The sequence below is a fragment of the Bactrocera tryoni genome, chromosome 2 (genome assembly GCF_016617805.1).
Source record: "Bactrocera tryoni isolate S06 chromosome 2, CSIRO_BtryS06_freeze2, whole genome shotgun sequence".
Taxonomy (NCBI): Eukaryota; Metazoa; Arthropoda; class Insecta; order Diptera; family Tephritidae; genus Bactrocera; species Bactrocera tryoni.
This window is the reverse complement of record NC_052500.1, coordinates 23,722,301-23,748,120: the sequence shown is the minus strand read 5'-3', so window position 1 is coordinate 23,748,120 and position 25,820 is coordinate 23,722,301. Positions and strand designations below refer to the sequence as shown.

Genomic DNA, 25,820 nt, shown 5'->3' with positions numbered 1-25,820 from the left:
AAGTGGAGGTCTTTCTCTTCCTCTGCTTCCTTCGACGGGTACTGCGTCTAATATTCTCAGAGCTTAATTACCTAAACTATTTCAATATCGTCGTATATCTCGCACAGTTCATCATTCCATCGTCATCGATTGGGGAATCGAGTTCACCATCTCCAGGTATTATGCTTTCAGTGCCAATCAGCAGGTAGGAGAAGTGTTGCCTCCATAATTTCAATATGCTCTGGGCATCAGTCATAAGATTACATCTGTTCTGTTAGTCGCCGCATCTTTTCGTAGAATTTTCGAGCATTACCCCTGTTGGCCAGCATGTTAAGCTCTTCATACTTACTCATTTCGGCCTCTCTCTTTTTTGGTCTACAAATGCGTCTCGCTTCACTTTTTAGCTCTCGGTAGCTATCTCATCGGAAACCATAGTTCCCATATACCAAGTTGATGACAAACCGTTCGGCTGTCGGTTGTGATTGTAGCTTCTCGACGTCAACCTTTCCTTGTGTTTTTTTACTTGCGTTTTTTGCTGCGTAGAGGCGGGTGCGTATCTTAGCTGCAACAAGATAGTGGTCCAAGTCGGTGTTAAGACCTTGGAGCGTACGCACGTCTAAAAAACTGGAGACGTGTTTTTGTTCATCACGACATGATCGATCTGGTTGGTGGCTTGTCAATCGGGAGGCAGCAAGGTAGCTTGATGAATTTTCCTATGCTAGAATCTAGTACCACAAATAACCATATTTCGAGCACCGGCGATGTCGATCAGCCTCAACCCATTTGGGGATATTTCATCATGGAGGCTGCACTTACCAAAGATACCTTTTTTGTCCACCATGGCGTCACCAAGCATGATTTTCACATTGTGGCGGGGGCAGCTCTCATAAATGCGCTCCAAACGCTTATAAAAGATATATTTGGTCACATAGGCGTGAGCGCAAATGAGCGATATGTTGGAGAATTTCGCTTTGATGCGGATTTTGGCTGGGCGTTCATCCACCAGGTTAATGCCAGGACCGCACGACGGAGTCTCTCTCCCACCAAGAATCTCACAGCGATCCTGGTCTCAGTTCTTTTCCCGTCAATCGCACTTCTTGGACGGCAGTCTTTACTCTTATGAAGACATCAACCAGCTGGGCAGCGTCGAGTTCCCAATTAAGGGGCAGGACATTTCAGGTGCATGCCCTTAAATCGTAATGCTTAACAGGTTTTCAAGGGTCGTCATCAATAGGGGGCTCACTTATCCTATGGCTCCATCCTTCATTTAGTCGATTACTCACATTGAAAGAGATACATCATGGTTCGTTTTTGTAGCGCGATTCGTGGGCCACCCTATAAATCATCCATAATATTTGTTTTCAATTAAAAGACTTACTTGGCAAATGCAGTCAGACCATTTTTTAACTCACCCAAGATCACGGATGCATTTATGGTATACATTAATTTTGATTAGATCCTATTTTTAAAAATTATTTTTATATGCATAAAACCTTAAAAACATCCACTAAAATCACTCTTCTTTATTGCATATAATAAGCCATACTACTACTTAATAAGTTAATACAAATCCTTATTGAGCAATTTTCAAAAATTAAGCGAACGGAAGCGGCAGTAGATAAGTAATAAGGCATTTGCTCGCCGCACTCGCAGAGGAAATTATGTTGCGGCAGAGCAAATAAGTACGATGGAGGTGAAAATGGAACGGTAATAACAGTCACCCTGCAGGAAAACTGTTGATTCATAAACGTTAATAGAATTAAATACAAAAACCTTTTGATTCTAATGAACAACAGTAAATAATTGCTGTCTTCGATTCGCCAAGCATTAGAAAGAAATGTATGCAATAAAAGCTATTCAGACTGTGCTCAAAAAATAAGGTGACATGGTATTTATTTTGAAAATTCTTTATTTATTCTTCCAAATGAATTTCATCCCCTTCAAAGTAATCCCCTCCTTTTTTCTTTATTTATTCTTCCAAATGAATTTCATCCCCTTCAAAGTAATCCTCTCCCGATGCAATGTACTTATGCCAACGGATTTTCCAATCTTCGAAACACTGTGTTGACTGTTTGACCGGTCGGAAGGAATTCCTAATGCACAACACCACGATAATCGAAGAAAACAGTTAACATGAACTTGATTTTTGAGCGACTTTGGCGCGATTTTTTTGGTCTCGGCTCTCTTTTGGCACGATATTCGCTCGATTGATCGGTTGTTTCGGGGTCGTAAGCATAGATCCAAGTCTCATCGCCAGTTATAATGCGTTTCATGACACCCTGGTAGTCGGAAAGCATCGTTTCACACACTTCAACGCGACGCCTTTTCTCCAAAAAATTCAATGTTTTCGGTACCAGTCGAGATTTGACGCGCTTGAGGCCCAAAACATCCTTCAAAATGGTACTGGCTGAGCCTTTCGTTATGCCAACTTCATCAGCAAGATCTCTAATTGTTAATCGACGGTTTTTCAACACCAAATCTTTGATTTGTTGAACGTAAGCTTCGTCGGTTGAGGTTGATGGTCGCCCTGGACGCTCTTCGTCTTCACGGCCGGCTTGGAACTCACTATACCGCTTGTAAACATTTTTTTTTAGACATAGCCTCATCACCAAAAGCTTTCTGCACTGTCCTCAACGTATTCGCAGCAGAAAATTGATTCCGTAAACAAAATTTAATGCAAATTCTTTGCTCAACAAATTTCGACATCGCAAAAAACGAAAAACTCACTTTTAGCAGCTCACAAAACGACACGTAGTATCTCAAACACTAATGAATATTTTGACATGAAATTTGACATAAGTAAATGTGACTGATAGTACTACTAACCTAAAAAAAAATAATTCTCCAAATCCTTCGACGCGCGCAGTTTAAATTCAAATGTCACCTTATTTTTTGGGCACAGTAGTACTTATGGTTAAGTTGTGTATATCTTCCACACCGCAGAGCAAGCTAAGCTTGCTGAGAAGAAGTATATTTAGTACTTCTTTTTACACTCTAACAATCGGGAAAATCAGAAATTTGCCGGGCTCACTTCCCATATGACGGTTATGTTGAAAACTGGTAAAAGTACGACAACCCACTGAACAATGATGGTAAGGAAGAGCTTTATTGAAGCAGGTGTAAAAATTGGTGTCGCACCGTTCATCTTTAGGGGAAATCCTATATCTCAAGAGCTACTTTATCAATTTCAACCATATTTGTTCTATGAAGTTATCTAAATCTTCCTATCATACACTGTGAAAATGCTAAATCGGATCACAACCCCGCCCACTTCCCATATAAAAACTTTTAAACATCAATATAGTTATCAGAAGAAAATTTTGAAAAAATAGTGTCCTTAATGTACTTCATCTCAAGCCCGAAAATTTTCGACAAATTTTCAAGTAGGCAAACACCGATTATGAAGACCTCGGTGCATATGGCAAATATTTAATCGATCATATCGGTCACGCTGTGAGCTCTAATATTGAAATATATCATATATATTTTAGTGACAAGATGCCCGTTGTCTAAAATGTTTAAAAAAATCTACATATGCTTGACAAATATGTTCGTACTCCGGTTGACTTCCATCCGTCAATGTGTCATAATGAAATTCAGATATAGTCTCTCTTCTTGTCTAAAACAGGGCAATACTCCTCTTGTCCACATATACACAACATACGGGTTTTCAAGCATCTGCTTGGCTTTATACATACCTTATATATTGATCAGTCTTTAAAGTTTTTTAATTGGCAAATTGAGAGAGCATAAAATGTTCGGTTACACCCAAACTTAACCACATTTATGTGGTAAAGTGTTGACAATGCTCAAAAAAGTCAAATCGACAACAGACAGTTTTTTCTTCTTTATTGGTGTACACACCGCTTACGTGGTTATAGCCAATTGCGCCAATTTTAGATTCCAAGTGTAGCCAGGTTCCTCCGCACCTGGTCTTTCCAACGGAGTAAAGATCTTCCTCTTCCTCTGCTTTCCCCGACGGGTACTGCGTCGAATACTATACGAGCTGGAGTGTTTTCATCCATTCGGACCACATGAACTGTCCAGCGTATCCGCTGTCTTTTAATTCGCTGAACTATGTCAATGTCGTCATATATCTCATACAGCTCATCGTTCCATTGACAGTCCGAAGTAGCACCGGTTGGCAAGAGTTATTCTACGACGAAATTATCTACGAATTCGATGTTAAGAGTGTCAACAACGACGTAGGTGCTAACTCGCAAGTGCGATGACTATTTCTTTGAGGACAGGAGATATTTCGTCTTGTGCTCATTCACAACCAGATCCATACGCTTTGCTTTCTCATCCAGTCTAAAAAAAAACGAACTAACGTCGCTTACGTTGCGAAAAATTAAATCAATATCATCGGCGTACGCCAGCAGCTGTACACTATTATAAAATACTGCGCCTTCTCGATTCAGCAGCTAGAATTATTTTCTCCAGCAGTAGGTTGAAGAAATCACACGATAGGTAGTTGCCTTGCCGGAAACCTTGTTTGATATCGAACGGCTCGGGGAGATCCTTCTCGATCCTGATGGAGCTTTTGGTGTTGCTCAACATCGGTTTACACAGCCGTATTAGTTATGCGGGGCTACCTGATTCAGACATAGCGGCATAAAGGCAGCTCTCTTTTCGTGCTGTCAAAAGCAGCTTTAAAATCGACGAAGAGGTGGTTTGTGTTGATACTCTTTTCATCTTTTCCAAGAAACAACAAGAACAAGATTGGTCTTTTCCAAGATTTGGCATATGGTGAATATATTTTCCAAGCCTAAAGCCACACTGAAATTGTGGGCTTTGATCTTTCATGCAATATGCTCGATAGAACCTTATATGCGATGTTGAGACTTATCTCAGCTAGTTGGTGCAGATTGTGAGAGCACACTTAAATTCCAATCGTTGGGCATGTTTCCATCAGTTCTTCGCCGCCGTATTTGAATAGCTCGGTGGGAATTCATCGGCCAACGCCGCTTTGTTGTTCTTCTGACGGGTAATTGCTACTCATCTTCATGGTCGGGCAATGGAACGTCAGCTCCATGGTGATAAATTGGGGAATCGGGTTCACCATCTCCTAGTTTTATGCTTTTACTGTCTTTCTACAGACTAGAGAAATATTCCCTCCATAACTTCAGTAGGCTCTGGGCATCATATTACAGAAAATAAAGCAAACTACGCGGCCGCATTTCGAAAATTTCATATAAACTATGGCCGGAATAAACTTTGTCCACTGTGAAGATTAATTGAAATGGTGGCAAATTTAAATCTTGCATTAATTTTGGGACATCCTGTATATTTGTGGCATCATCAAACCAATTTTAACATATTTTAATCGTTAGCAATCAACTTAAGGTGATGTTTCTGAGTACTCCATCGATGAAACCTAACCTAAAAACGATTTCACACCCTTACTCTATATTTTTCCTTGTGGGTGACTACTTGTAACTGCTTGTTGAATTTGCGCCAAATTATATTGGCATGGAATTGAGTTAGCTGGCGCGCAATAGGAAACAAACTATATGAGTTTAGGATGTAGTTACCACGATTTTGCAGCGCAAATTGCTGCAGTTTTCAAATTCGAGCTTTGCAAGGCATACTGTGGCTGCAATAAAGACAAAAACAAATACTGCGACTAGGAGTCTAGTGCAAGTGAAAATACAGGAAGAGCTGTCAGTATGTATGAGAGGATGTATGTATATGCAATAAAGTTGTTGTAAAGCTCCCGCAGCTGAAACGATTATGTAAGGGTTGAGGCTATGCATGTCTATAAAAAGTATACAAAAATACATATACTTATACATACATACATATATGTATGTATATTTAACAATTTTGCTCAATTATTATTAATGCACAAATATCGAGAACGAAAAAAATATTTTCGTTTACATCAAGATCTTCAAAGACACACAAAGATGAGCATTTATTTTTGAGTACTTGGAAAATATTAATAAAAAAAGTTAGTAGCAATATTCAAAAATATTTAAAAAAATATTAAAAAATTTTTTATTCAGTAGCTTTAAGCATTATCTGCTTGTACGTTTGCAACTGGTGTCAATACCCGCGGTGTAAGACCCTCGATTTTCAAAATCGATGTCATGTCAAATTGCAACAACACAATCAAGTAGGAAGTGGCCGCGCTCACCGTCTGTAATGTTTGCAATTATTATTTGATACAAATAAAATGTTTCTTGAAATCACGAACTACGTTTGACTTACCGAGAAGATGAACGTGTAGTCCAACGCGAACAGGCCAATGCCATTGAATTGGAAATAACCCTCCCAATGTAGAAATTGCAATGTGAACGCCTTCATTTTATTATAGTAGATATCATTACCCAGCATGAAGGCCGGTTTCTTCTGCATAATCTCGTGTACGATCATGGCCGATTGCTTGGAGTGCGCATTCGTGTTGCAGCATAAACGCAAAACGAAGTAAGCGACCATCATGGTGGTGAAACTCCATATGACATAAAGATAGATCACATAATCCATGAGTTCATTTTTGCCACCAACAATAAACATGACCTTGGTTTCCAGAAATATGCCGAATATGGTGATGACAAAGCAGGCCGCCATATAAGGCACGCACTGAGCGCCGAACTCCGAATTCACCAAAACGCTCAGTGAAAGTATCTTGTCGTGCAATTTAAAAAGATTGGGCAAATTAGTTTCGGAGGTCTTGCTGGAAAATTCATAAAAATATTAGTACACATACAAAATTGAGGTTAACTGTTCAAATGGTTTAAGTCGAGTTAAGCTGAGGTAAGAGCTTTGACTTTTCATGACCGCTTCAATTGGTGGTGTTTTTTTTAATTGGCGGGTCCCAAACCCCGCGCACAACCCCGGGGAGGGATGTTTCGCCTTCTGATTTTAGCTCGCTGTCAAACGGGTAATTTTTGGCAACGCAGAGGATACTTGGTCCAAGACCGGAAGTCGTTAGCTGCTTGAGCCATATGTAAAATAATATGCGTGAACATGGCTCCATCCTCCATTCATAAAGAAGAAGAGTTTTGACTACTTACGAAGATACAGGATTTCTATACAGTCCTGAAACTAATAGGACTAATAGGATTTTCTCCAGCTAACGAACCAGCGGCTGGTCAGAAGGGATTGGGAGTTGCTCCACGACTATGTCCCGGCTCAAACCGCCTTTCTTGTGAACAGCTGCCTGACCATGACCGGCATCCCAAAGCTTTCGCAGACGCCCTACAGCCCAGATGTGGGCTCCCCGGAATTTTCTTTGGTTAATTGCCTGAAAAGGCCGATGAAATTCAAGCATTTTGAGACGATAGACGGGATCCAAACAGCATGCACCTCGGCTCTCAAGGTTATTCTGGAGAATGCTTTCCGTAACACCTTCAATACTTGGAAATCGCGATGGCAGTTTTTAAAGAATTGTAACGATTGGTTCAATAATTTTTTTAACTCCACTCAGTCTTATTACTTTCCGGACAAACCCGGTATAACATATTTTCTACCTATATTATACAATGATCAGAAACTTATGCTTGCAAAGTATTTTTTTCTCAAAATATAATCCCAAACTCCGCATAAATTGCTCAGCATAAGTCAATTTGTGCTCCTAAATTTAAGTCGACTTAATCACTTTTAACATATAAACACAAAAATGCACTCCAAAAATACATTTTCATACGCACCCATCATTTGAGCGCGTCTCATCATATTCCCCAAAGCTATACGCATCATCAGCCGAGTCATCCTCCTCGGCGAAATCGCTATCATTGTTGCTCAAATCATCTGATTTTGCGTTTTTCTGTTGCAAACCAGCTGTTTTTCTCTTCGACAATTCACTTATAATCGCTGGACCTCTGCTGCTGTCCTTTCTCGTATCACTTTCGATATCCATAACGGCAATAGGTGAATTCTTCTTCTCACTTTCATGATTGATTTTTTCGAAGAGCACATTTAGTGTGGAGAAACGCTCTGAAATCACCGATACATAGGATGCGAACATGCCCTGTACTATGCTGCCGGCAACATATGGAAATGTGAAGACCATATTTGTTAGAAAACAATATGGACCATAGTAGCTGGGAATGAAAAGTGAAATAAATTATAATATAGTAAATGGTTTTATATAAAAGTTTGGTACTTCATACAATTTTTAATGTATTGTTGTAATTTACGACATATTCCGATTGAGAAAATGCAACCAAATGGAGAATCAGTGTTTAATTAACAAAATATTTACGCAAAAGCCTTCAAGGAACCCTGTAGAGAAAGTTTAATGAGAGGAGGAAGAGATCTACTTAGTGGAAAAATTAAATGTCAAAGACTTGTCAGCTGTCTATTTAATTGTTTAAGCTAAATTGAGGGGGTCTGAAAATCAAGCACAATATCTCAACATCTCCAAAGACGGGTATACCTAACGAGGGGACACAATCTTAAGTCCTATCAAAGACCGTTAGCTCAAAAACATTAACTAAGGCTACTTAACTGCAGTTTCAAACATAATGCGTCAATTAACATCTTAATTGTCTCAGTTAATTGACTCTTCGAAGATCATTTTTTAGTTTCGTTCAGAGAAATTAAGTACAAAAAAGCCATGGCTTTTCTGTTTCTTTCCAATGATCACTTTTTTATGACCTTTACTCAATTTTTATGGCCTGAACAGGATATACTTTGTTTGCCACTTAGCTTTTAAATGCTCAGCGGGACAAGCTGATACTATTTGTCCATGTCCGTCTAGCAATCTCAAATTTTGTAAACGTCCTTTTCTATCAAAGAAGCAGTTTATTTGTCGGAAGGCTCACTACTTGTCAGGTCAATTGAAAAGTCCCCTGCCTGCCATAGTTAAACAGATTTTTTTGGCAAAATTCATTTCTTTTTTTATTCAACCTTAATTCTCTTCAAGGGTGATATAGCGACCCTCCCACCATTTTTGCGATTTGTCTTTTGCTTCAAAGTAGCTTTCAGTTTCGGGGATCACCTCTTCAACGAAACTTTCTTCCCAGTCAGCATTCCTTTGAGATCTGAGAACAGGAAATAGTCGCTGGAGGCCTGGATCTGATCTGGAAACTATGGTGGATGTAGAAACAGTTCGGAGCCCGATAATTTTTACCCATAAAATTTCGCCAACGTTTTCACTGACTTATGACACGGTGCATTAGTTTGGTTCAAACGCGGCGGCATTTTTTGGCGATTTCGTCCTTCAAATAATAACAAAACGCTATTTCTGTGAAAACACCCCAGCAGGAACTGCTTGGAGAGAAGTTCATTATGCTCCTTAACTAAGAGTATACGTGCCTAACTATGCAGGTGTTTGATAGGAGACATCCAAAGGCATCCTGTCGTAGTCCAGAGTGCAGTATTCTGACAAGTCTTGGGCTTCCTCGTCTGCGTTTCACTGCATCCAGGCGACCATATTGGTGCAGCGTAATTAAGGACCACCATCTGAGCCTAGGGAAACACCAGCATGGCTTTCGAAAAGTGCACAGTACCATCACAGCACTTAGCGTGATAAACGCCCAGGTAGTTCATGACCCTAATCAGAAACCACCCTGCGAGATAACGATCCTTGTAGCCTTTGACACAGTCAGTCATATAACGCTACTGGAGGAAATCGAAAAAACTACGCTCCCTCCAGGACTGAAGTGGGGAACCATGAACTACCTGAGCGGTCGTCAATCATCCACACTATTTCGAGGGAAAACTCAACTCCGCAGAGTGGTATCCTCTCCCCATTATTGTTTAACTTCTAAATCTCAAAACTCCCACAACCACCAGAGGGAGTTTCTCTCATCATGACGTTCAAGGGTAAATGGCTATCTCAAGCAAGGTTACAATTCTTTTTTGACTTGAAAGGTATCACAATTAACCTTTCCTATATACTGCAGAAACTTATGCTCGAAATATATATGTACATATCTTACGAAATATAATATAATAATAAACATTAATAAAAATAATAATTAACTACTAAAACTTACTCGAAAATATGGCTCACATCATAAAATATTGCGAATGCGAATGTTACCAATAGTATTATCCAGGTCAAGTAAAATAAGCGCTTCGTTTTTGCCACAAACAATTTATTGCGATTACCAACCAACTGGATACACTTCTCCGATAATTCATCGATTTCATATAGTCTTTTGCCAAACTCTATGTAGAACTTCTTCTGACGAAGTAGCGTTAGAAAATAAATGCTTAAATACAGAAAGCATCCCAAATGCATCAGCAGTTTACCGCTAAAGTTGCAAATACTGTTACATTCGTCCACTTTGAAGAGGCTTTGTTCGTGAAAGTTGACATAATAGTAGCAGAAAAGGTAGAAAACTGGCATAACAAGTACGATGCTATAGTCCACAATGATATTTGAGTCAAGTTCCGTACGATTGAACGGCACCAAGCCAAAGAGCTAAAATAAGAGACATGAATAAAACATATATTAGAAAAGGAGAATGAAAAATATTTATAAATAACTATAACTTTCTTTATGATCTCAAAACATGTGGAGTTACGGAACGAAAAAACAAGTGATATAAATAAATAGAGCCAGTTTAATAATTTGTTATACTCCTTTCTATTCACTCTTGTGTCGAAATCGATGGATGTTGCGCTCTGATTGTACCGTAAATGTTTTGAGAGAAGAGCAGAGTTTAAGTAAAAGGGCAGCGAAATCATAAATTGAGAACAACGGATTTTATCAAAAAGATCGCTACAATGTATGGAACTCGATTTTTTTTTTGGCACGCTTGCAGAAGTTCAGACGCTGAACCCAATTTTCGACGGTTTTCAAGTATAAATCGGCCGATACTGCTGCAATTTCACATTCGATATTCGTACGAACTTCATCAATTGTCGGTGGCTTGTTGGCATAGACGCATCCTCTCAGGAAATAGTCAAATCGCACGACCGAGGCGGTCAATTGACTGCGCAATTTTATGAGATAACAGGTTCGCCAAACCTGGTTTTCAATGAATCGATTGTGACTTTCTCTGTGTGGCTTGTGGCATCGTCCTGTTGGAACCCTATATTTTCCCAGTCCATATCATCCAATTCGGGCCAAAAATATTCAGTCTTGATCATTACGGAAGAAATGCGGCCCAATGACCGCACCAAACCACAATTTTTTTCGGAATGCAAGGTGACTTATGGAGTACGTTTGGATCGCTGCCTGACCATTAACACATATTTTGCTTATTGACCAAGCCATTTAGCCGGAAATGAGCAACATCGCTGAAGATGGTTTTTCGATGAAAATTTTGATAATTTTTAAGTTGTTGACGATAAGAATAATGCCAAGAGACTGATTTGGGTCTTCCTCAATTGATGCGCCAGCGGCAGCAATATTTTCGGCACTATGGTACTGCCACTTTTTTGTCTCACTTGCACGGGAACATTTTGTACTGTGCCTGTTGATCCAAATTTTTCCACTAGACCCTCAATTGTTGATCTGACAGGACGATTATGACGACCTTCAAATTGTGTATAAATTTGACTGCTGCCGCGTTTTTAATTTGTCAATTATATCATTTTGAGTGGACGACTTCTTTCATTGATAAAAATTGATAAAAAGGAATTTCGCGGTAAATAAAATGTTGCATTTTGAAGAAAAAAATGCAGTTGAAGCAAAAACTTGATGACGAGTTTCCGGACACTGCCTCAGGAAAATCAACCAGTAAGGATTGGTATGCTGAGTTTAGACGTGGTGAAATGAGCACCGAAGACGGTGAACGTAGTGGACGCTCAAAAACGGTTCCATCGAAGACATCACAAAAGACCACAAAATAGTTTTGGATGGCCGTTACGTGAAGCTGTTAGAGATAGCAGACACTCTGAAGATAACTATATATGTACAAGGTGCTTTCCAAAGTAAGGAAAAAAAAAGAGAACAAATGGTTTTTTCGTCAACATCAATTTATTTTATTCAAAATAGTCTCCTTCTGCTTCAATACAGTCTTTTGCATGATCCAAAAGCATGTCGAACGAGTGTTTTAGCTCGTTGGCCGGTATGGCCGCCAGTATGCCGGTGCAAGCCTTTTGAATGGCCTCTACGTCTGCATAACGCTTTCCTTTCATGGGCAAATGCATTTTTCCGAAAAGCAAGAAGTCGCACGGTGCCATATCAGGTGAATACGGGGAGTGGTTAATGGTTAAAATGTGATTTTTGGTCAAATAATCGGTCACAAGCGTCGAATCGAATGTTGGATTCTGAGCAATTTTTGGTCGTCAGACAATTTGTGCGGAACAAACCGTGCACACACCTTTCGTAAGCCCAAATGCTCGGTCAAAATGCAATAAATCGATATTTTGGAGATTTTCAGTTCCATTTCCATGAATTTCGGCTGATTTTTGATGAATTCACGCACAATTTCGATGGAATTTCCGGTGATCACGGATTTTGCTTGGCCCACATGTTGATCGTCATTTATGTCCTCACGACCACTTTGAAAACGTTGAAACTACTCGTGCACTCTGCTACGGGATAGGCAATCATCGCCATAAACTTTCATCAATTAAAACGTTTCGGTAAAAGTTTTACCATTTTAAAACAAAATTTAATGTTGGCTTTTTGTTCGAAGCTCATTTTTGCACCGATACCGTAAACATACTGACACTTAAAACGCAATAATTTCACTTCCAATCAATGAATGTCATGAAATTCTCACTGGACAATCGATAAAGATAGCAGATTCTAATGCACCAGACGACATATAGAGATGGTGCCATCAGGGGGAGCTAGATTCAAAAAGTTCTGCTTACTTTGGAACAAACCTTGTAGATCGTATCATTCACGAATATTTGATTATGTGAAAGTTCTGTGCGGAGTGTGCGGCGCACGAGCTCACTCTTGACAAAAAAAAAACGACAAATTGGTGATTCGGAGCTGTGTTTGGAGAGGTTCAAGCCCCAGTTTTTTCGTCGATATCTGACAAAGGATGAAACATGGCTCCATCATTTCACCCCGCAGTCTAATCGATAGTCAACCGAGTGGCAGCGACTATTTCCTGCTCTCAGGTCTCAAATTAAAACCTCGCTAGAAGAAATTTTCGTCGAATGATGGGCTGGTCGCCGAAACTGAAGTCTATTTTAGAGCAAAACGAAAAGCAATTTTGCTAAAAAAATGTGGTTTACTACAGAAGGCCGGGGTCTTTTGAAATGACCTGTTAGTTAAACTCGAAAATTATAACAACTGCGACTAAAAACAACAAGAAGAGAACATGAGTACACCATGCCTCTCTCAATAGTTTTGCTGTCACATTCTCCACATTCACTGACACTTTTTGTAAGTCAAACCCGATTATATTTATTGTACGCAGTCGAATATACGAATTTAAAGATATCCATAGTCTTAGGTTATCGAAATAATTTTACAACATATCAGTCACTCGTATCCTGTATGCTACTTGCTGGTAATTATTGTTTTTTGTACACTCTAACGTTTAATAAAGCAATTATTATTTTTATTTATTTTATATAATTTCCTTGCTCCTTTTTTAATTTACCAATGAAAAAATTTGCAGCAATAAATTCATTTTCCGTTATTTTACTCCGACTTGCGACCACTCAACTATACTCTCCACAATTCACTGTTATATTCGCTTATAGGACATTATGCTTAATCTAATTTTATGTTCGGATAATTTACACACGACTTAATACGAATGAAATTATTGTTATACAAGTGCTAGATAATAATATAACAACAACAAAAATATTGAGCTATCAGTTGAAAACAATGCGCGATAATATCTATTCAATCAACCTGAACGACACAAGGATCGCAATTAGTTTAATAAGAATATACACAGTGAGAAATTATTTGGTGGTATACATTAGCTTCAGTAATAATGACTGTAATATGGTGTTTATAACTTAATTATAATAATAGCTCTCCATAGGTGTTAGGTCCATAAATTTCAAAATTTGACCGATGCGGTTTATCGATATTAATGCAAAACCTTTGGATTTGCAAAATACACTGGAATTTTTTTTTAGTAAAAAATTTTTATTATAACTTTTTTTTCCAAGGAAAGCACTTCTTAATCAAATCCTAATATTCGGAATTATCTTTGTAAAGTTCACATCGGCAGTCAATGGTACTTCTAGGAACTCATTATATATGAAACAAAATAAGAAACGGGCCCTTTATATGTATACCAGCATATAGGGTGATACATTTCGATATTCCCTACGTTTTTAAAGAACACAGAAACTTCAAATTTAATGAACAATATGTATTATCATTCAAAAGACCATTCTCTTTGGCTTTTGTTTGAAGAAGATTAAATAATAATTCAAATGTTGACCGCGGCTCGTCTCAGATGATCCATCCGGTGAGTCCAATTTTCGATGACTCATTCGAGTATTTCGACTGGCGAAAGGCAAGCCCCAACCCCTGAATCGAAGCGACTTTACATATCCCACAGTAAACGGTCTGATATTGCACGATCTTGGTGGCCCATCCATCGGCCCAAAACCAAAATTATCTGCTCACCGAAATGCGCTCTTAATAAATCCATTGATTGACGCGATGTGTGAAGAGTGACGCCGCCTGGTTGAAACCAAATGTCGCCGAGATCACAAGCTTCAATTTCAGACATGAAGTAATAGGTTACCAGATCTTTTTGGAACTTTTCATGAGCCTATAGAACGAAGCAATGTCGCTTGGGATTCTTTCTTAATAAAGTTGAAGGCTTTGTCAACATTGTTCAGGCGTAAGTCTTTCCATGATGAAATGCCAAACAATACGGAACAAAAATTACATGACAGCTTGACACGACTCACGTGTGATTTAAAAAAAGGCTTTGAAAAAAGTACCTCTACTTGGATCATCATCCGTTTTGATGCCTCACTGATAGAATATTTAATGATATTTACTGTTATGGCAGAGAATTATGTGGGTACCAAATAACGGAGTAATTGCTTGGTATTTTTAGACGGACAGCTGGAAAAGCTTACTAAAACTGTGAAACCTTACTATGGTATGTTAAACAATATGGAGTGAGAAGTTGTCGTTATTTTTTTAGCTGAGAACCCTGAAGTCACCACACACATATGCGTTGCGCAACTTGAGTCCGCAAGCAAGAGACTTCAAACGTGTTTAGGAGCTCCAATGATGTGCAAAGTCGCTCGGTCTAACCATAACTTATTTGTGGTAATTTCTTTTTAACCTATCCTTAAAATATAATACAAATTCGGGTTACAAACCCATTTTTTCAATCAAACCGTCTAAGCTGTAGTCCCTGCAACATTTATCGGCTTCAAAAAACGTGAATAACTGGCCCGGTAGGCATGAGCTCTAGGTCCAGTCAAGTGAAATTTTCTGTAATCAAGAAAAATTAGATGTCCCTTGCTGAATCAAACAAATATTACTTCTCAATAATTAAATTTATTGGGTACCAATTTCTTATAAATATATACAAATATTTTATGATGAATTGTGAATTTCCGACCATTTCGGTACCTGCTTTAAGCCCCAGATTGGCATTATGCAGATGGTAAAGATGAAACCTCCACCGAGTAGAATGAAATCAAGATTGCTTATTGGATATTTTGGTGGACCAGCTCTAGTGGACTCATAGCCGCGCTTAAATATTCCGTTTCGAATTGCTTGCGGCTGAACCGCAAATAAGATTGAACGCGCCACGTATTTATGGAACATTTGCAGAATTTTCGTCTCCGGTTCTGTAGCAGACTTCTAAATAATAATTTATGATATGTTAAGCTGTGGAAACTAATTATTTTATGTTGACAGTTGATTTTCAATGAAGACATGTTTTCAAAGCTTACAAGATTCGGTAGCTTACCCCAGTATTTTCTGTTGAATCATGCCGAATGGCATTTTTTTACATTTGAGCAATTCACAACCTGTCGTAAAGCATCGTAAAATCGTAAAATTATAAAAAAAAAAGTGTAAAAATTTATAATTTTACGATTTTACGATGCTTTACGACAGGTTGTGAATTGAACAATTATTTTTGAGATATTTTGTTTATGAAATCGGAAAGGCATTACAAATTCTCGGCACTTTGCTGACAGCCTTCCACGTAATAGTGCTCTGACACTGATTGAGGTCAAAATTTGAACCGTTTGTGTAGTTTGTCTGAGAACGTGAAATATACATATTTAGGTATTCTCTGAGTTCTGGGTCATATTCCTCATGTTTAGAAACGAGATTTTTTTAAACAGGATGTGTTTAGGTCATTATACCTTCAGAATAAGTCGGATAGTACATATTATTGTCATTATAGACTTTATATGTAAATATTGATTTAAAAATATCAATGAGGTACAAATAACCATTTATATCAAATGTATCGTGTATCCGAACACTTTGCATTGGTATTATATACCTTTGGACTTCATTTTTTACTTTAAAAGTTTTTTTTTTATACTAGAACTGATCAATAAATCTCTAAAAAAAGTTCCAATAACACGCCCATCTAACGTTGATCTGGCCACTTCACATTTGACAGCTAATTTTGAAATCATATGGCAACATTAGTTGTCAGCTGATTTTCTATGTTTTCTGTGTCAATCAGAAAGTTTTTTTTGTCAAAGCAAATTTTTGGCTTTCACAGCAACGAACGCTTTGGAATCGCTTTGGGGAATTGCAGTTTATTGGAGTGTAGCCGCAGCCGTTGCCTTTCAGTAACATTGTACGTTTAAAGAAATAACAAAAAGTACGTAAAATGGATTCGAACAACTCAAGCGCGGCTTCAGCTGATTTGAATGGTGCAAGCACTAGTACAAATGGAAATGCAGCCACAACAGCAAAAACAAGTTAGTGTATAAATTAAAAAATCGAAATACTTTAATGAGTGAAGTGTCAAAGAGCTTTTTAATGAAAATTCGTGCTTGCGGAAACGACCGTGAATGCATTTAATACACGTTTAATTCATGTACTTTATTTAAAATATGCGTATGTGCAAGAAAGCTGCGGCATCCGCCAAACAGCTGTGCTCTTAAAAGAAAAAAAAGCTATCGCATATCTATTTTATTATGTCTACCGTGCATACATACATATTCCATAACTTATAAGTATGTATGTGCATGAGCACAATAGTAAATATTACGCCACACGCTCTTGCGATACATGTGCACAATGTATGTATGTTGCCTTTGCGTCAGCGGTCTAAGCTCTGATTTTGGCGAATGAGTTTGCAAGATTTTGTAATATCATTACTGGCGGACGTCTATTGTAATTTTGTTATTGCTTACAGATGGCAACGGCCCCTGCAGAGATGACGATTCATGGGAAGAAATCACCATTGATGTACCATGGGGTACTGTAGCTGGTATGTTATCTTGTTATCTAAAGTGTGGGATTGATTTGAGTTTAGATAAGCATTTTAGTTTAAAAATGCATACATTCGTGTCGATACTAATCAAATCGCGTTTACAACCAGACTAGTTTCATGTATTTTTTTATTTTTTCCTCCTGCGACAAATGAATATAAAGTGTTAAGCTCCAATATATGTAAACAAATCGATTAGAAACGCCTGATAATTTAATTTATGTTAAATTTATACATTTAGAAAGTCATATATACTAAAGAAACGGAGCGGGCGGCTTTTATAAATATAAAATGCCCTGTTTTTAATGTATTGCTTAAATATAATATTTGCAATCGCGTAGACTTTATAAATTTGCAATAGTCATTCGATTGTAAGTCATATTTCCGCTTAAGTTTAATAAGTTTTTCAGCTTTTGCTGAGTTAAAACACTACGAAAAAAATTTATTGTTTTTAATGTCCGCTTTTTATTGAATATGTACAACAAAAAATATATATACAAACGTGCTTGCATACATATGCATTGATTATTTTCACATGCTTGATATTTTTTGAATGGTGCTATACTATTTATACTGATAATAGCCAGACTATGGTATTAGTCATTTGTCCGTAACGACATTTGTTTGATTAAAAACGGTGTTCAGTGATAAAATTTGAAAATTAACAAGGCCTTTTTGGTTTGGATTGCTGTTTACTTTAATCTGTGAAATATACATATGTATTGGTTTCATTTCGTTGTTGCGAAAAGGTAAAACTGGTTTTTGTGTCACAGTTGCATATTATTAGCCAAAACATGACTATGCAATAGTAAAGTAATCAAAATTTCATATCTATTCATAAATACTTTATTGCTATAAGTATATATACAGGTACGCTTAATAATCTTTCTTTATCGTTCCGAAAATGTTGATAAGCAACTCAGTGATTTTCTTTGTCATATTACGCATAATAGTTAGGCGTTCAAAGGTCATTTTAGGGAGTGTTAACAGTGTTTTCCGAAACGTTAATGTGTCAATAGTTGTAAGGTAAAGTGTTAAAATTATTTACTAATCTATACTACATATTTTCTTATTTGTCGCGCAAATATAAATAACAAATGAATAAAAATAAATGAAAAAATGACGTAATAATGTAAAAAAATTGTAAATAGTAAACTCAAGCTTAAATAGATGGTTTTTATTATTTTATATTAAAAAGTTTTTTTGGTTTCTTTATATTTTTTTTTTATTTTTCTTTTTATTAAATTTTTATATATCAATTAATATAAAATACTTTTTTTATATTTTTTTAAATTTGTATAATTTTTTTGTATAATTTTCCTTTTTATATATTTTTATTTTTTATATTTTTTTTATATTTTATATTTTTTTATTTTTTATATTTTTTTATATTTTATATTTCCTTTTTATTTTTCATTAAATTTCCATAGTTTGTTTTAATTTCATAAAAACAATTTTAATGTTTTTACTTAAATTTTTTTATATTAAGTTTTTAATGTTTTATTTTATTATTTAATAATTTTTCTAATTTGTATAATATTTTTATATTATTTTTATTTTTATAAATTCATCTATTATTTTTTTTAATTTCCACAGTTTGTTTAATCAATAATATTTTTTAATATTATTACTTAATATTTTTATATATTATTCCTTTTTTTATCTTTATTTTTTTTTAATGTTTTTTATTTTATTTATTTTGTTTTTTTTTGCAAAGAAAAAAAATTTTTGTTGCGTTAAATTTTTATTGTATGTGAAAGTTTCATAATCAAAAAAAAGTATCGATAAAAATGTGTGTATTACATTCCTATCGCCACTTGCAGGCAAATGGTGGGGTCCACGTAATCGTCAGCCCGTACTAGCGTTTCATGGTTGGCAAGACAATGCCGGCACATTCGATCGCCTGTGTCCACTGCTACCCGCACACATTCCAATACTCTGCATTGATCTACCAGGACATGGCAAATCTTCACATTATCCCAAGGGCATGCAGTATTTCATCTTTTGGGATGGCATTTGTCTAATACGGCGCATCGTGCGTCTCTATGGCTGGGAAAATGTTACATTGTTGGGTCATTCAATGGGTGGCGCCCTCACATTCATGTATGCAGCTAGCTTTCCTGAAGAAGTAGATAAACTTATCAACATTGATATAGCTGGACCGACAGTGCGTGATATCGAACGTATGGCAGCCACTACTGGCTGGGCTTTAGATAAATTTCTGGATTATGAAAATTTACCGTTAAAAAAACTACCATGCTATAGTTATGAAGAGATGATCAAATTAGTTTTAGATGCCTATGATGGTTCGGTGGATGAGGAGTCCGTCAAAGTGTTAATGCGACGTGGCATGGCGCCAGTGCCACCGGAGGTGCAGAAAGATGGCTTTAATTTCGTCCGAGATTTACGCTTGAAAGTGAGTTTACTGGGCATGTTCACAATGGAGCAAGTACTGGCCTATGCCAAGCAGATACGCTGTAAAGTACTCAATATACGCGCTGAACCTGGTATGAATTTCCAAAATCCCCAATTCTATGCGGAAGTAATTGAAACGATGCGAAAGCATGCAAAATTGGTGATATTCGAGAAAGTACCTGGCACGCATCACTTGCATTTGGTAACGCCAGAGCGAGTGGCGCCCGTTATTAGTAATTTTATACTGAAGTCATAAGTACGACTATCTGACATAGTGGAGGCTTTAAGCTACTTACATATAAAAATATAACATACATACATATTTATAAGCGACGAAACTAAACGAAATAGTCAACTAAATGCTTCTATAAGTCATAGTAATTGTGTGTATAATGAGGTTTTTGCAATTAATTGTCACAAGTGCAGGCACGAATCAAGTATTAAATATTTGTACTACAGAATGTGTATGAAAACTGCGTTCAACCGGAATTCGAAAACATTAAACTCGATTTAAAATACTTAAAACATTTTAAATTTGAAAGATTTCTTTAGATTTTAATGACTTAAGTATTTTAAATATATTTATTGTTTTTGTTAATTCCGCTTGTTTGTATGTATGTCACTGATGCTAAAGCGTAGTTTACAAAAAACTATAGTTACTAAAAAATTTACGAGGGCAATAGGTACTGCAAAATTTCCATTTCTAAATATTAAAAAAAAAAAATTATAAACCGAAAAAATGCTAATGAACAAAATAAAATGCTACAAAAGTAAAAATGAACGCCAAAATAATTTATTAATAATCAATAATGGAGAGCAAATACAGCTAAAGTTACGATTCCCACAACAGCTGGTTCTAAGTTACCCGAATTGACCCGGATTTTATCCGGTCAAGTGCTGTACTTTCGGAGATCGGAGGGAGTTAATATATAACCGTTCCTGCGATGGTAGGGTCTACGCAACCGAGACGGATATATTCGGGTGAGACGAAGGTCTGGATTGATGTCATTACGCTCAGCAGGATATGTGTATTAGGTTCGTCACTAAGTTTATAACATCCACAAGGAAATATGTTTATAAACTGTATATCTATATGTAGAAACGATCAGTGTAGCCATCAGAGTTGATTAAACCAAGTTCGTTTGTCTCTCTGAATATACGCGAATTAGCTCCTCAGTTGCTGAGTTATGAATCTGAAATCTTGCGTACGGCATTTTCATCGCAAGAAGTTGCTCATTTGTCGAAACCGCCGATATCGGTTCACTATAACATATAGCTGCCATACAAACTGAACGATCAAAAGTAAGTCTTTGTTTGAAAAACTTTTTTATTTGATGAGATATATTCACCAAATTGGGTATCGATTATTGCCCAAGGCAACAGTACAATCTCCTTAAAAATGTATCACATCGGACCATTACAGCATATAGCTGCTATACAAACTGAAGGATCAAAATGAAGTTCTTGTATGGAAAATTTTTTTATTTGATGAGATATCTTTACCAAATTTGGTATGGATTATTATCCAAGGCAACTATACAATATCCGAAATTTTTTTTTATATCAGACTACTATGTCATATAGTTGCCATACAAATTGACCGTTCAAAACTCAGTCTTTGTATGGAAAACTTTTTTATTGGACGAGATATCTTCACCAAATTTGGTATGCATTATTATACAAAGCAACGCTACAATCTCCGAAGAAATTGATCTCATTGCATTATTATAGCATATAGCTGTCATACAAACTGAAAGATCAGAATTAAGTTCTTGTATGGCAAACTTTTTAATTTGAAAAATTATCTTCATGAAATTTGGCATGTAATATTGCTCAAAGCAACGCTACAATCTCCAAACAAATTCATCAGTTCGGCCCTTTATAGCATATGTACATATACATATGTAGCTGTCATACAAACTGATTGATCAAAATCAAGACAAATATATTTTTGTACCCTTTTATGTTATAAAACTACACCTGTGAAGGGTATTACAGCTGGAATTAATGTTTTTCTTGTTTTATTTTGTATTTAAAAAATAAAAAGATCCTGTAAAAGTCTTTTCCTCGCAATTTCGTTAGGATAATTCCTTAATTGAGCGATTTATTTGACTTAAAATTAACTAGAATGTCAATAAATATAGTATACGAGGAGCCACGCCTACTAAAAAAAAATATAAACCACAAATGTTCGGAAGGACAGACAACATACAGAACACAATTTGTTCCATCATTCCCATCATTTTGATACAAAGACAAATATAGAGGTATAGTTTTAGGCGTTGCAAACAACCGTTAGCTTAACAAAACTATATTACTCTTGGCAACATGTTCTAAGGTTATAAAAAAATTCTACATATAACAACACAAACAATGTATTTGCATTTGTACAGCGGCGACTAGTCAACCACCCCATTGAAATGCATTTATTGTTGTCTTGACAACAGTGCGTTTTGTAAGCAAGGTTCGACTGTTTATAATTTCTTTACTTAGTTTTTACTACATGTGTTACTTTAGCCGTGAAAATGCGTTCATTTTGTTCACAATTAAAATAAATTAAAGGTTCTATAAATGACAGACTGTTGTCGAAGACAATAAGTATGGATGTAATAAGCGAAATTAATGAAAAATATTCGGCGCTGGAAGCAGAGGTCGACAGAAGGCTGGAAAAAATGTGAGTGATCGCCAACGGAATTCTTAAAAAACAATTGCATTTCATTTATGTATATAAATGCAAATTATTTAAATTATTCATATAACACAACAATGTGACTTGGATTATAATAAAAATGCGCTTTGTGAATTATATGCGGACAAAAAATCGCTTTAGAAATAATATTTTCATATTTTACAAAGGTAAACAAATGTTCAATTTGCATACAGGGTGGTTCGATAAATATAATTTATAAATATTAACATAACCGCCGGGTGGTGCCACTTTCATAAGAATTAAAAAAAAAAAATACAATAACCGATCTTTAGTCGAATCGGACTTGAGGAGGGAATTTTCAAGGTCTCATATGGCTTACCGTCGAATGAAGGTGCTTGTTCACTACGGACAACAAGGGCAAACGTGAGACTACTTTATAACAGTTTGTGATGCAATTTCAAAGCGTTTCTGCATTGGATGAAGCATATGTGATACACACCAGAGACCAAATGGGCTCTTTACTTGGCGAACGTGGTCCTAAGAAGCCTGTATCATCAGCCAGATACTTGAGGACATAAACTTCTGGAATTTCCAATGTTTTATTTAGTACGAGACAAAAGAAGCGCGAAGACTGGACCACAGACTAACCTTCTGGGTACAAATCCAGTACGCCACAGAAAAGAGTGAGCAAAGCACCTGCCAACTTAGCAGACTAATGGCCAGCATAGGGGGCCCTAGCCAAGAAAAGAGAAAGCTCCTAATGTCGACGACAATCAGCGTCCCATTATACGGAGCTGAGATCTGGGCAGATGTACTTAAAAAAGGAAAACCGCCGTAAGGTGGTGGCAAGAGTGTACCGCACCGCAGCTTCAGATTTGTCTAAGCATGCCGAACAGTGCAGTGATGCAATATTAGTTATAAGCGGTAATTCCTCAGTTGATCTTCTGGCATACGAAAGGAAAACACTGTGGGAGCTAAAGAAACGTCCGAAAATAATAAGAGCGCAATAGAACAAATAAAGAAAGATATAATAACAAGATGGGAGAATGAGAGTCGTGGCTGATGGACGTCCAGACTAATAAAAGACCTAAACGCATGAACAAGCCGTAAATTCGGTTAAGTCGACTTTTACACAACCCAGCTGTTATCTGGCCACGTATACTTGAAAAAGTACCTCCACAGAATGGAAAAATTCGAAGAGCTGTCATGCCTATACAACGAAGCGATAGAAGACGACGCTGATTACACATTCCTTGAATGCGTGCGATGACAACGAGAACGCACCGCTGTAAAAGACCTGGTTAAAAGACCTGGTTGGCTGAATAAATGCGGACAAGTTAGTGGCCTGCATGTGGCTCATACTGCTGCTGTGACGACAGCACTGATGATGCAGAAGGTATTTTCCGCGTCCGCAAAAAAAATGTATTATCTCTAAGCAAGATTTTTGTATCGGTTTAATGCCGAATTCCAGAAATTCAACTCCTTTTGATCAAGAAAAAAGTACGTTTAAACTTTGAAAATGCACCCATTCATTGTTGTTGTTGTATTTGTATAATCTTCCCTGAAGTAATTTGGAAGAATACTGCTAAGTTGACAATCCGTGATCCGATGAGAAACCGGAACCGCTCCGGTAACGTAGACCAAGAAATGCTGACACAGCCACCGCATTCTCCAGATTTAGACCCGTGCGTATTATTTTTGCTCTCAAACATAAAAAAGTGGATCAAAGAAAACAATTCTAGCCAAGTAAAGAGGCTCTCTTGTAGAACCCCCATAGGGAACACTTCTCCAGCCTGCTAAATGGCAGTGAAAGTATAAAATCAGGAGATGGTGAAACTGATTCCTCAATCGATGACGATGGAGCAGACGATCCATTGTACGACCATGAAGAAGTTCGAATAGCAATTACCGGCCTGAAAAATAACAAAGCGGCTGGGGCCGGTGGATTTCCGGACGAGCTATTCAAACGAAGAACTGATAAGGAGCATGCATCAGCTTCTTTGTAGAATAAGAAAAAGCATGCTCGACAATTGGAATTTTAGTGTGCTCTGCCCAATCTACAAAAAGAGAGATCCCACAATCTGCGCCTACTACCGTGGGATAGGCCTGCCCTGCGCCGTTAGTTCTGCTTTTTCCAGATTGGACAAAAAAGAGAAGCAAATGGGTCTGATAGTGAACGTGGGCAAGACGAAATGTCTCCTGTCATCCAACAGTCGTTGCATTCGCGACTTCACTCCCACGTCATTGTTGGCAGTCATAACTTCGAAGTCGTAGATAAATTTCTCTACCTCGGAACCAGCATTAAACCAACAACAACGTCAGCCTCGAAATCCAACGCATAATAACTCTTGCCAAAATTTGCTACTTCGGTCTTACTAGGCAATTGAGAAGCAAAGTCCTCATTCTACGAACAAAGATCGAATTCTATAAGTCACTCATGGCTTCGCTTGGAATCTCCAATTGGCGCCACCTTGCGAAAAGAAGAAACGACTAGCGTGATGTTGTTAACTCGGCTATAATCGCATAAGCAGTGTCTAAGCCAGTAAAGAAGAAGAAGATATTCCACCTACATAAGTATGTCGGATTGTTTTGTATAGTTGGCAAGCTAGACGCTTAGTACGCTTCGAAATGACCGATAGAAAGTCAAGGTTTGATACTCCCTAATGTTGGTCTTCCCATTAACGCTATATATAAATTGTAAATAAATATGCATCTAGAAAATATATATAATAATTATTTTTGCAGCAAAGTTGATGAAAATAAATTGCAGAAATTAGAGGAGCAAAGAGCGAAAAAGACTCCAGCACAGGCAAATAAGACACTCTCATATGAGGAATGCATTGAGAGAAACACGAACTTACTCAAGGTGTGAAAACATTTCAAAAATCAACTTTATAATATAAATTTAAATGGAATAATGTTTATCGTGGAATACTTTCTTACTTATTTTATGTATATTTGTGCAGTCTTTGGATATAGCGAAAGCGCGTTTACGTTCTCGTTCCACTTTCTCGCCAGTTGAGCAAATACTAGAAAAGGCCATAGCGAATTATAAACGGGAATTGGCAACGTCACGACAGCAGTTAACGTCACGCCTCGAACAAGTGCAAATTCATGAGGCGTCATCGGGACCAGAGCCAACCAGAGCGGATGAAGGGTAAAAGTAGCGAGAGGAAGAGGGAGCTTATAATAAAACCATACATTTAATTACACTATACATAGTAACTGTGACTAATTGAACAATTTCATAAATAAAAAATTATGCTATATTTGCTTGAAAAATTAATTTACAACTGCTTAGAGACATGTTTATATATGCACATACATCTACATCTACCTTCTTTCATACTAACCCTGAACGAAAATTATGGATTTCGTATTTATCGCGAATATATCTTTCAGCTCATGTTGTCTTTTCTCTATTTTGATTTCTATTGAAGATTAAATTTATAAAGATTATGTTAGCATTTCAAATATCTTACATTGATCCGGAGGAGGCAAGTTGTATTGCC

General features: G+C 37.0%; 3 protein-coding genes across 3 annotated transcripts; 2 read left to right on the top strand and 1 right to left on the bottom strand.

The window, feature by feature from the left end:
* Positions 1-5,950: 5,950 nt before the first annotated feature.
* Positions 5,951-13,479, bottom strand: LOC120769413 (gustatory and pheromone receptor 33a). The gene is made up of 5 exons (XM_040096392.1): positions 13,449-13,479; positions 9,927-10,357; positions 7,635-8,027; positions 6,193-6,658; positions 5,951-6,121 (listed from the first exon to the last, which is right to left on the bottom strand). The coding sequence occupies exons 1-5, from the start codon at positions 13,476-13,478 to the stop codon at positions 5,993-5,995; spliced, it is 1,449 nt and encodes a 482-aa protein (XP_039952326.1). The 5' UTR covers position 13,479; the 3' UTR covers positions 5,951-5,992.
* A 3,020-nt stretch (positions 13,480-16,499) lies between these two features.
* On the top strand, positions 16,500-20,114 carry LOC120769134 (probable serine hydrolase). Its single transcript, XM_040096006.1, has 3 exons — positions 16,500-16,728; positions 17,169-17,243; positions 19,067-20,114. The coding sequence occupies exons 1-3, from the start codon at positions 16,638-16,640 to the stop codon at positions 19,912-19,914; spliced, it is 1,014 nt and encodes a 337-aa protein (XP_039951940.1). The 5' UTR covers positions 16,500-16,637; the 3' UTR covers positions 19,915-20,114.
* A 1,974-nt stretch (positions 20,115-22,088) lies between these two features.
* LOC120768375 lies at positions 22,089-25,594 on the top strand. The gene is made up of 3 exons (XM_040095040.1): positions 22,089-22,332; positions 25,054-25,174; positions 25,275-25,594. Exons 1-3 carry the CDS (start codon positions 22,259-22,261, stop codon positions 25,467-25,469), a joined length of 390 nt encoding a protein of 129 aa, XP_039950974.1. The 5' UTR covers positions 22,089-22,258; the 3' UTR covers positions 25,470-25,594.
* Positions 25,595-25,820: the final 226 nt, after the last annotated feature.

What these genes read in the sequence shown, in the direction of transcription:
- LOC120769413 (XM_040096392.1), bottom strand. Translation starts at nt 13,478, where the DNA reads ATGAATTTATTGCTGCAAATTTTTTCATTG. An exon ending in TGCTGCAAATTTTTTCATTG is followed by an intron (nt 10,358 to 13,448) that starts GTAAATTAAAAA and finishes CTCTTATTTTAG; the next exon opens with CTCTTTGGCTTGGTGCCGTT. An exon ending in GATGTGAGCCATATTTTCGA is followed by an intron (nt 8,028 to 9,926) that starts GTAAGTTTTAGT and finishes TTTCATTCCCAG; the next exon opens with CTACTATGGTCCATATTGTT.
- LOC120769134 (XM_040096006.1), top strand. Translation starts at nt 16,638, where the DNA reads ATGGATTCGAACAACTCAAGCGCGGCTTCAGCTGATTTGAATGGTGCA. An exon ending in AGCCACAACAGCAAAAACAA is followed by an intron (nt 16,729 to 17,168) that starts GTTAGTGTATAA and finishes TATTGCTTACAG; the next exon opens with ATGGCAACGGCCCCTGCAGA. An exon ending in ACCATGGGGTACTGTAGCTG is followed by an intron (nt 17,244 to 19,066) that starts GTATGTTATCTT and finishes CGCCACTTGCAG; the next exon opens with GCAAATGGTGGGGTCCACGT.
- LOC120768375 (XM_040095040.1), top strand. Translation starts at nt 22,259, where the DNA reads ATGGATGTAATAAGCGAAATTAATGAAAAATATTCGGCGCTGGAAGCA. An exon ending in GACAGAAGGCTGGAAAAAAT is followed by an intron (nt 22,333 to 25,053) that starts GTGAGTGATCGC and finishes TTATTTTTGCAG; the next exon opens with CAAAGTTGATGAAAATAAAT. An exon ending in GAAACACGAACTTACTCAAG is followed by an intron (nt 25,175 to 25,274) that starts GTGTGAAAACAT and finishes ATATTTGTGCAG; the next exon opens with TCTTTGGATATAGCGAAAGC.